Source organism: Vulpes vulpes, chromosome 15 (genome assembly GCF_048418805.1).
Source record: "Vulpes vulpes isolate BD-2025 chromosome 15, VulVul3, whole genome shotgun sequence".
Lineage (NCBI taxonomy): Eukaryota > Metazoa > Chordata > Mammalia > Carnivora > Canidae > Vulpes > Vulpes vulpes.
This window is the reverse complement of record NC_132794.1, coordinates 105,098,287-105,109,906: the sequence shown is the minus strand read 5'-3', so window position 1 is coordinate 105,109,906 and position 11,620 is coordinate 105,098,287. Positions and strand designations below refer to the sequence as shown.

At 54.4% G+C, this 11,620-nt stretch overlaps 1 protein-coding gene across 2 annotated transcripts in view; it reads right to left on the bottom strand.

Moving 5' to 3' along the window:
- Window positions 1–2,295: 2,295 nt before the first annotated feature.
- Window positions 2,296–11,620, bottom strand: part of KCNK18 (potassium two pore domain channel subfamily K member 18) — a 47,947-nt gene continuing 38,622 nt past the window's right edge. For both annotated transcript variants that reach the window (XM_025994122.2, XM_072740200.1), the window contains one exon: window positions 2,296–4,260. In XM_025994122.2, coding sequence (XP_025849907.1) covers window positions 3,464–4,260 — 797 coding nt within the window. In that variant the 3' untranslated portion in view covers window positions 2,296–3,463. The remainder of the gene's footprint in view (window positions 4,261–11,620) is intronic.

Below are 11,620 nucleotides of genomic sequence, written 5' to 3'. Positions count from 1 at the left end.
AATAGGCCCTTCTGCCTCCAACCCTCGAGCTTCTGGGCCAGTTCCAAGTCCCCTCATGCCCCAGGCCAACCTGGCCAAGCTGAGACCCTGCAGACCTCTTTAGAGATTCGAGTGCTGGGGGGGCAGTTTGATCATGAGCCCCCAGGCCAGGCCCCGGGGGCCAGGCAGGAAGCGCCTCCCTCATCCCCAGGGCATACACTCTAAGTTTGGAGAAGACAGTGTTAGCTCTTTTGGGGACAGGGTCCGTTCCAGTCTGCAGGAGGCCTTCCTGGCCAGAGGGTCTACTCCTTCAGTGTCCTGCCTCCTTCCAGGTGATTGTCTCCACTGACTGGTGACTCTCAGGGAGGCTGCAGATACAGCAGTTAGAGTCGTGGCTTTCGAGCTCGAGAATCCAACATCGGAATCCTCTGGAGGGCTTGTTAAAACATCGCTGAGCTGGCTTTCCAGCATTTTGATCCAGGAGGTCGTGGATGGAGCCTGAGAATCTGAATTTCCAACAAGTTCCCGGGGGATGCTGATGCAGGTGGTCCACTGAGAACCACTTAGAGCCAGACAAATCCAGGCTTTGCCACTTACTACCGGTGAGTCTCTAAGCTAGTTACACTCTAGTTAGTGGGCCTCAGCTTCCTCACCTGTAAAATGGGCACCATTCTCTCAGCGCTACAGGCAGCATTAGATAAGATGGTGCACCTGAGGACTCAGCTCAGGGCCTGGATATGGTAGGTGTGCAGGAAGTGGTGGCTGCCCTCCTTGGCATTTGTGTGCACCTAAGTCCTACCCTGGCAGATGCTGCAGGTTGAGGCTGGGGGGACTACAAAGGAGCTAGAACAGTGATGATGAGGGGTACCGTGGGGGCTCAGCCAGTTAAGCATCTGACTTTTGATCTCAGCTCAGGTCTTGATCTCAGGGTCTTGAGTTCAGGTCCTGCACTGGGCTCCACATTAGGCATGGAGCCTACTTCAAAAGTAAGATAACAAAGCAAAACAAAACAAAATCTAAAGAACAACGTTGATGGAAAAAGACACAATCATTTAGCAGGGCAGACCCGAGTTTGGAGAGGGCCCAACTACAGCACTGTAACAAAGGAAGGGAGGACAGTGGGTGCAGCGGGAGCATGGGGGAGACAGTGGTGACCACTCCCAGGAGTCAAGGGTCACAACCCAGAGGAGGTACCAATGTGGGCTGAACCGTGAAGATAAGTCGTCATCTATCCTAGAAGGGAGAAGGGCATTCAGGCCAAGAGAGAAGTGCCTTGGTTCTCAACTTTGACCACACGCCTGGATCACCCCAATACCCAATACCCACCCAGCCAGCACCCAGACCCATGACTGAATGCCCTGGAGAGGGGAGAGAGACATGTAAATTCTTCAAAGCCCCTTGGGTAGTAGTGTACAGGTGAGGTTGAGAACCCCCAAGCAAAGCTTTAGGGGAATAGATTCACATTTCTACGTGGGGACGCAGAAGTTAATAGCCCAAAGTGGCTGGAATATGGGGTGCATACGTTCAAGAGATGAGGAGCAGGGAGGCATGCTGGGCCATTTCCCTAGAACTACAGAATACCCTGGAGCAAGTGCAATATGCAAATGATCATGACACTTAATTTGCATAACACGCGGAGAGATTCGAAACCACCTGTGATTACCTCCGTGCTTCTGAGCATGTACCTGATTCATCTTTGGAATCCTCTTTGAGAGGAAAGCAGCAATCACTCCATAAATGTTTGTAGAATTGAATGAACCTTGAATAGCCCTGAGGTCCCGTTGTGAGCTCTTGAGTGGTTCTCACTGGATTGACCTTTGGGTTCAAGGGGCTTTGCTGCACCTGGGCTGCTGTGATCTCAGGGATGCCAAGAAACCCCACAAAACCCCTAGTCCTGGTGGCTGCTGGCTGAAATCCCACTTTGTGCCTCTCAGTGGTTCTTGCTTACACCTGGTCAATCCTCTTTCCTGAGGTAGGTCTTAAAGAGTTGAAGGGGCAGGAGCCTAAGAGTTGTGAGGAGGAGGAGGAAAGATCCAGAAAGGAAGACCCCAGACCCCCTGTGAGAGCTGGCCCTTGGCGGTGACCTGAACCTAAGGCAGAACAGAAGCTTCAAAGGATAGTTGCTTACTTTCCTTTCTAATTGGAACCTCCCAACACTTTTTATTGGTTTTTGCGATTTTTTTTGTGCTATACCCTGGAGTAAAGTTCACCATTTCCGAGATTCCCTCAAAGAAGCTTTCCAGAAACTTTGATTCTCTCCAATAAGACATTTCTTATAACCGACCGAAGAAATAGGAAGACTCTTGGACCACTCCGTGCATGTTCACACACTGACTTGTTACATCCTCTCCCCGGCTGGGGTTCCTAGGAGTGACTCCGAGACAAGGATTTGTGTGCTAGTGGGTCATTTGGGGGTGATCTCAAGAGAAATGGGGAAATGAAACCAAGATGAAGGAGGCCAAGACAGGGGATGCTGATGAGCAACTGAGGCTCTCTTCCACTGGGGACCTCGGGAGACAGCGCTGAACATGACCCAGAGTCAGCCCATGGGAGGGGCCAGCAGTTGGGCACCATCCATCCACTTTGTCCTGTCAGTTGTTGATGGAGGGGTGCTCCCAGGAGCGCTAACCCCTTGGCACTTCTAGCCTGCTCTGCACATGCCCATGCTTTAGTGACTGAGGACAGCCCTCGGGCAAGGCAGGCTGGAGCCCCAGGGCCTGGGAGTGGGGCATGGACAGCATCCGCCACACAGACCAGCTCATTCACTTGCCGACTCGGTCAGAAACAGCCGAGGAACACATCCCCCCACTGAGCGCCAACCCTTTCCCGTACCCACCACCTACCCAGGCATCAACATTTGCACATGCCTACTCATTCGGGAGGTGCCAGTCCTGGGCCACTTTAGCGAGAACACTGGTCTACACAGAATCGGGGGTCGAGATGCCCCAGGCCCCTGTGAACACAGGTGACAATCCCACCGTGGCCTCCTTGTATTTAGCGTGGCCTGGGCCTGGGCCGACCTTGCAGAAGTTCATGAAGTCATTCAAGAAAAGAGGTTGTTCAGACTAGCTCTGCTTCATCCGGGGTGAACAGGGAGCCTCTCGGGAAGATTTTAATCCAGCTGCAAGTGCACATCGCAAGAGCAAAGGTAATTTTTTTTTTCTCGTAACTCAAGAAAAGCTGTGACATCCATAGGGTGGCTTCATCGACATAAGGTGGGCTTTTCAAAAATGAAGACAGGGCAATTAATGGGACTTTGGAGGATGGTGATAGTTTTTGTCTCATGTCTTGATACGAAAGGCATTGGCCACGTTTCTGCAGGGCCTCGAGACCCAAATTAGCCTTCATGCAGGATTTATCTCTAAGCCCCAAGGTCTCAGGGGACAGGTGGCGGGGTCACCAGTTCCAAAGACCCTGGCCCCCAAAAGACGAGGCGAGGAAACCAGCTCAGCTGGCATCTGCCACTCAGGAGAGGGTGGAGATTTCACTTTTTAACAGGGTGGTAAAATAGCCCCTTTGCAAAGAACAGCATGAGATTTTTGTAGAGGTGAAGCAGCCTGTTCTGCACCAGCTTGAAAGCGATGCACACGATCTCCATCCCAATGATGATGTAAATGGAGAAGAACAAGAAGAAGTGGGGGTGTTTGAGAACGGTATCCCCGAACCCAATGGTGGTCAGTGTGACAAAGCAGAAATAGAAGGCGTTCTCGAAGTTCAGCTGCGTCTCCCAGATGGGGAGGATGGCCGCTGCACAGGAAATGTAGGCGAACACAAGGAGGGTGATGACCGGGAGGGGGACGTCCAGCTTCTCCACCTGCCGTCCCACCTCGTCCAGGTTGCTGATGATCGAGTAGGAGAGTCTCCCCGACACGAGCTCGGGACACGAGTTACTCCTCTGCACGGCCTGCGGGGGCGGTTGCAGCGTGTTCTGCTTCTCCCGTGCAAGGAGTCTCTCGAACAGATCCGCGTTGCCACCCGGGGCCGAGGGACACCTGCCGGGTTTGACGTCCGGGAGCTCTTGGGCATCTATGACGATCCTCGGGACAGCTGTGGCCGCGGGCTTGGTGGCCGGCCTTCTGCAGAGCAAGCGACAGCACCACTCGCGAAGGTGAGGCGGGAAGAATGGCAGCTTCTGGAACCGATTGTAAGACGTGGACAGGATGGTGGCCAGGATGTCACCCATGTCCGTGAGGACTAGGAACATCAGGGGGATGCCGAAGAGGGCGTAGAGCATGCACAAGTATTTGCCGAGCCTGGTGACAGGATAGATGTGGCCGTAACCTGCAAAAGAGGACAGAGCCCAGGATTGTGGTGTCTGCTCTTCCCCTTCCCCCCAGAAGCTGGAAAGAGACCTTCTGGCATTTCGCCTCCTTGGTAGGATGGTTTACACAATGTGTTTGAAAATACTCATCTTAAAGCATTCATCTGCCATCTGGCATTGCGCTCGCTTTGGTGGGGGGAGTGGGAGGCGAAACTCGGCTTCTCTTTAGGATAAGGAGCAGCTCATAGCCAGATCTTTGACCCAAGATGTCCTTGGCAGGGGACGAGCATGGCTGGGAGTGAGCTGATCGCTTTTCATTTTGCTGAAAAATTTCTAAGCATCCACATGACAGGATGGCTATAGGGGAGAGGCTGTGGACGGCTTTGCCATTGTACCCACGTCCGCCTCCATCCTCCACGAAGGCACCTGTTTTTAAGCCACCCTTGTCCTCCCCGGGACGTCTGGCCTCCTTGGTTTATTGGTTCCTACGGAACAGGCTATCAGTATGTGGCAACAGTGGACAGCAGTGTGCATAGCGTGAGGGATTGTAGAAGGATGGAAGGAATGAAACACAATTGCTGCCCTCAGAGCCACTGCGGCTGAGATTGGATGAAAACGTTCTCAAATGCTAGTGAAGTGGTCGGGATCCCAGCATCTGCAATCTTACGGACCTGAGTTCGAATCCCAGCTCTGCCATTTACTAGAACGTTACCTGACTTTGGCTCACATTTTCAAGTTTCTTGTCTGTAAAATAGGGATGGCAATCCCTGCTTTGTATATTGACCAGCTGGAAGGACGACATGAGACCCGGGCCTGACCCAGAGTGGGCAGCTGATGAGTGTTGGCGTCCCTGCCCTCAGGAGCTGAAAGCAGCTGCCGGTAGCACTTACCATGGGCTGGCATCAACCAACGTGCATAGGCAGGCATGGTTACCACCATTCACAGGTGGGGAACCTGAGGCTCGGAGAAATGAAGCAACCCGGCCAAGAGCACTCAGTGATAAAGAGTGAAGTTGGCAGTCAAACCCCGAGAACCACCCAGCGGCCACGCCAGCATTGATCCCCACGGGGCCAGGAGCACCCACGGGGCTGGAAGGTTGCAATCCTTAAGAACCACTCAGCCAAGCAAACAGAGGGCTGGGCTGAGGCTTCTGTGCTTTTCAGGGGTTCCGTCCTTCCATCTCCCCATCCCTGTCCCTCCTGTCAGCAGCAGGGCAGGGGCAGAGAGACGTCAACCCCTGCAGCCCAGGTAGCTGGACCTTCTGGAGAGACTGAGCTCCATCACTTCAACTAAATGAGGGAAAGGCTTTTGTATTAAATGCCTGTGTTTAATTTTTGATGTCATACAAGATGATTAATACGGAAACCCCTAGGCCAATTATGTAAATTGATTTGAAGGCACTTGCTAGGCTGGCTAAGCCCCAGCCTCCTCCACGGCTAATTCCCTGTGCAGACTCTGGCCTCAGGCCCTGCGTCCCAGGAGCACGCAGGTGTCTAGGTTGCCCACCCTCACCGGAGTCCTGGGAGAGGGCTGTGGACCTCGAAGGGTCTCATCAGTTGGCATCCATCCCAGAGCACTCCACGCCACCCTTGGCTGATCCCACGTGGCGCCATACTGTGGCAGAATGTGCATTCACAGCGCATGTGCATATTGAGCGCTTACTGCATGCGCTGGGGACACAGTGGTGAGGGAAGCAGATGTGGTATCTTATCCCATCTCGCCGAGCTTCTGGTGTAGTGGGAGAGGCAGATGTGAATCAAATAACCACCCCAGCGACTATGCTATGGCAGACAGGGACCAATAACAGGACATAAAGGAGCAGACTGTTCTTGGAGCTCCTAGAACAAAGGTACCCGTCCTGGATTCGCAATTATTGAGCACCTGCTGTATGCCAGGCACTCGTGGGTGGGGTTGGGGGTACAACAAGAAACAGGCAGAGGTCCTGCCTTCTAGGACTCCTAGTTGAGAGGGAAGCAAGGCCTTGACCTTAGCTTTCCACCATCAGCAGGATGTGGCGAGGATCCAACAGGTGTATGCACCAGGGGTCAGGAATAGGGGCCACATTGGCTAATCCTCCCATCAGAGAGCCAGGTTTGTTTCATGGGGCAGGACTTGCTGAGACAGTGCCAAGGATTCCAAATGCCTCTGTTTCCCTTCCCTGTTCCCTGAGGGCCTCCAGCAGCTCTAGCCCTCCCCTCAAGGAGAGGAGGTTGCCAAGGAGGCCTCAGCGCCTTGTCCAGGCCTCAGAGAGAGCCCAGAGGCACTGAGGAGATGAAGGCCGGGGTGGGGACTTTCAGGAAAGGTGGAGAAGAGAACAACAGAGCTGGGCCATGGGGGAGAATAACCATCCACCCAGTTTGCCTGGAGCTGACGTGCTTCCCAGATCACTCGACTTTCTGTGCTAAAACTGGCAGTCCCAGGCAAACGGGGCAGGTGGGCACTGCGGCCATGAAGGAAGGTGTGGGAAGATTCTCTGGAGCCGGGGAGATGAGGGAGGAGGGCACCTGGAGCCTCTCCTGGGGAGACAGGAGCGCAGAGAGGCCTGGCCACAGAGTCCTGGTGGAGCCCGGGCCCTGGGTGTCAGCAAAGGTTCCTGTGCCAAAGTTTGTCATGGGCCTCACAGAGCCATCGGTCCTTAGATGTCAGCAGCAGCCACAAGAGCTCATAGATGGGGACCACCTTATTTTCTAGATGGTGGATAAGCCCCCTGATTCTTATGTACCCCCAGGACAGTCAGGAGAGGCTCCACAGTAGAAACTGTTCAGCTTCCAGGACTGGGTCCTGGGGTCAGACCTATTTTAAGGAAAAGAACATCACATTTCTAGAATAAAGTGCCTTGTAGGGTGAAAATCCCCTTCCTAGTGAAATCCCAATGCCGGCAACCACCATTGTTACCATGTTTAATGGACAAGGAACAAGAAGTCAGGTGACCCATCTGGCATAACAGAGCCCAAACACACCCTGACAAGGGTGTGCACCCCTTAATAAAGACTTGCCCTGGGCAGCCCAGGTGGCTCAGTGGTTTAGCACCACCTTCAGCCCAGGGCGTGATCCTGGAGACCCAGGATCGAGTCCCACATCAGGCTACCTGCATGGAGCCTGCTTCTCCCTCTGCCTCTATCTGCCTCCCCCCGCCCACCCCCCATGTGTGTCTCTCATGAAATAAATAAATAAAATCTTAAAGAAAAAAAAAGGACTTGCCCCATACATGTTCCACCCCAGTGTCCTCCTTGGCAAAGGTGAGTTTAGTGGATTTAAACTAGACGTGGCTGCCTCCAGGTGGAACATGTTTAGAGTCCAGGAGATTTGCTATAGTCCAGAAAATGCATCGAGGAAGCAAATCTCAGAGAGCACATGGCCCCTATGAAGGAAATTGTATTAACTGTACTAATTACTGAACGCTGAAATGCATAACGGAAAATCCTATCATTGCTTATAATGTATTCTTACATTCCAATATGGTCCACTCCACTCAGGCTGTATTTAATAGCCCATGCACTTTACTTCCTTTCTTTTAAGTAGGCTCCACGCCCAGCATGGAGCTCAGTGTGGGGCTTGAACTCATGACCCTGAGATCAAGACCCGAGCTGAGATCAAGAGTCCAAAGCTTTAATGGACTGAACCACACCCAGGTGCCCCCTTGCCCTTTACCTTCTAATCCAAAGAGATTGACCCAGTTGGAAATGACTGGGGATTGACCAACCTCATGCCTGCCAGGTGTCCCTTTATCAGCATCAAGACCAGGCGCATTAAGGGTGACCCAGAGATTAGGGCAGGAAGCACTTTAAACACTATTATTGATTACAGAGAGTGGAGAACCTCCCCAACATCCTCTTCCATTGTAATTACTGGACGGCATGATGTCCTAATTGATTTGATAGTAGCATCGTTTTCTTGGGATTTAAACCAAGATAATGGGTTTCCATTAGATCAGTGGTTCACAGCCCGGACTCCCATTAGAATCACCTGGAGGGCTCTGAAAAATGCTGAGGCCTGGGTCTGTCCCTGGAGATTCTGACTTGATTGCCACAGGGTCCAGGCTTGGGAGCTTTTAAAAAATAGCCAGATGATTGCAATGTGCAGCCAGGGCTGAGAACCCTCGCGTCGGGTCAGTGCTTCGTAGACATTAGCCTGCACCAGCATCGCCTGGAGCACTTGCTAAATACAGATTCCCGGGCCCCACATCCATAGTTTCTGACTCGGTGGGTCTAGGATGGGGCCTGAGAATTAACTCTCATTTCTAACAAGTTCTCGGGTGGTGCTCGTGCCACGGGTCGAGGGACCACAGCATTCGATCAGTTTTCAACGGGGGCAATGTTTGCCCCCCAGGGGACATTTAGCAATGTGGAGACAGCGGGGGAAGAGGTGGGAGGCTCTGAGGGGTAGAGGCCAGGGATGCTGCTACTCATCCTACGATGCACAGGACGGCCCCCACCGGGGAGAGTCATCTGGCTCAAGATGCCCACAGTGGCAGCTGAGAAAACCTGCATTAGATCAGTCCCCTGAAGTTCTTGAGGAAAAGGAAAACAGACTGAACCCCTTTGCTCACCTCCACTATCTTCCTTGGGGCTGCCGCTTCCCCGTGACTATTGTCCCACTGAGTGTGGGTATCCCTGAAAAGGGCAGCTGTGCCCTGCCTCTGCCTTGCTGGCAGTGACTTCCTTCTCCAGAAGCCTCAGCTTGCTGCTAAATGTCACAGCACCTACCCTGTAGGGTTGTCGTGTCATGAGGATTAGGTAAAATAATGCACATAAGGCTTGTGGACACCATGCCCAATGCTGGCAAGCGCTCAGTTCTCCAGTAGCTAGTAAGACATCTTGCTGCCTGCCCGTTACCAGTCCCTGCTGGAGAGGCAAGGTAGGGGGAGAGACCGGCTCTGAAAGAAGCCACGTAGGGGCACAAACATGTGCCCATTTGTGAAGCCTGTTGCAACAGACACTGGTTGCACCCCCAGCAACCATTCCCTTCATCTTTCCTGGGGTACCATTGCTCCCCCACCTGGTTTAGAGAGGGATCCAATTGGTCTAAGTCATCCTGGCGATCTAATCCCCTTGCCAGGACTGGCTTAGGGGTGGAGGTTTCTAGGAAGGGTTTCTTTGCTGATGGTGATGGCCAGCCCCCGCCCCCCCCCCCCCCCGCCTCTCTCTATGAGATGCAGTTCTGCCCAGATGGGAGTGGACGGGTGCCCTGCTGAGCAGGACGGAGGGAACCTGATGCTCAGTGCCACGGCTGAGCTGCACATTGACCAGCCCTAGAGCTGTCCCCACTGGATTTCTTACCCGGGAAGGAACACGTTTTCCCTACAGTTTGGGCCACTTGGGTTGGATTTTCTACTAGCGGCAGCGACGAGGATCCTGGTTGCCTCTTACATCTACCCTCACACTGATCTGAAGGCCGGGGAGGTGTTACAGATGAGGAGCGAGGCTCAGACAGGCCACATAGCTCCGTGGCGGTCACACAGCCGACCCAAGGTGGCCAGCCTCCAGAGTCCACAGCTGGCCAGTGCGCGCACACACACACACACACACACACACACACACACACACACACACAGTGTGAGGGAATCTCAGGATGAGCATCCAAGCCACAGCCGGAGCTCTGTGACCCTTGTAGGCCCGTCTGCCTCAGGAATTGGTGCTCTCTTGAATGAAGATGGGGATCCAGGCCTTTTCACTGGCCCAGAGAGGCAGCGGCTAAGCCATGGGCCATGCTCCTGGTGGGGATGCTGACTCAGGAGCTCCTGAGCTGTGGCCACCTCCACTCCTGTGACCCTGTCCCCAGCAGGGGAGACTCCTGTCAGCCCTGGCATGGCCCCTCCAACCTGGCCCCACCTGCTGTACCATCGCAGAGGGAAGCCAGGGGCTGATAGTTACTAGAGCATCCTCAGATGCTGGCCCAGGGACACGGTGCCCAAGGGCAAGGACGGCCCCATCCCCATAGCTCTAGAGGCTGTTGCTCACACCACATCCCTCCTCTCTCCTATCTGTTCTCTGCTCTGTCACCCAGGAGCCCACGGTTTGTGTGGCCACTGAGAAGAGGGTCTGTGGCCCCCTTTACATGAGCAATCGGTCACTGTAGGGGACAGCTCTGCCCCACACCGTCCCCTCTACCCTGGGCTCTGGAAGGATGCCCTGGGCCAATGACTTGCACATAGGGAATCTTTCCTTTGTTTGGGGGTTGAAGACACATGTAGGAAGTGCAGGGAGTGGAGTACAGCTGGCTCCTCCTCCCCAGGTGCCTTTCCTTCCAGGCAGTGGCATCAACTCCCCAAAGGACTCCCTGGGAATCTGAGCACCCCCTGCCCCCAGGCTCAGCCAGGCTCTCCCTGGGGCTCCCTGCACAGGACCAGGCAGGGAGACCCAGACCTGCAAGGCTGGTAGGTTACTTTGGGGAAAGAGCACTGGATCCAGAGTCTCAGGTGGGCACCAGCTCTACTCACTGCATGTCCTTGGCCCCCGGCAGAGCCTCTCTGGGCTCAGGCTCCCCACCTGATTCATAAGACCTCTGTGAGCTTTCAGGGAGGCAGCTTGGGCAGCCCGGGTGGCTCGGGGCAGTTTAGCACCGCCTTCAGCCCGGGGCGTGATCCTGGAGTCCTGGGATCGAGTCCCACGTCGGGCTCCCTGCTTGGAGTCTGCTTCTCCCTCCGCCTGTGTCTCTGTCTCTCCCCGCCGCCCCCCGTCCCCGTGTCTCTCACGAATAAATAAATTAAAAATCTTTAAAATAAAAAAATAAAGGAGGCAGCTTGGTACAGCCCTGGAGTAACTGTTAGTTCCCGTTACCACCGCAGCCCTTCCTCCTCCCTCACATCACTGTTGGTGCTCCCAGGCCTGCTCTGGCACACGGTGCTCCCTCTCCACACCATGCCCCCCCCCCCCGGCTCACCTCCACTCCCTGGGAGTCTCTTGCCATCTATATGCTGGTGACTCTGAAACCCACCGCCCCAACCCTGCCCATGGCCCTGAGCCCTGACCCCCACTTCCAGCAGTGCTGGGCGTCTCCGGTTGGAAGCTCCATGGGAGCCTTGACCTCGACTGGCCCTGAAGCATCACTTCCATCCCCAGGCCCAGCATCGCCACCACCCTCCCTGCGGCCTGCCGAGCCCACCCAGCAAAGACTGTGGTGTTTTCCTCATCTCCCGGGTGCCCAACCACTGCAGACTTTCCTGCAAATCTTCCCTCCAGTCCAGCCCTCTTCTCCGTCCTCATGACCGTTGTCCTGGGTGAGGCCATGGCCATCAGTGCTCATGTCGACTGCCACACAAACCCCCCCTACTGCTCTCCGTGCTGCCAGTCTCTCCCTGTCTGGTCCACCTCCACGCTACAGCTGGGGTGATCTTTCTGGAACGCTGCGCTACCGTGTTCTTCCCTTGCTTACAACCCT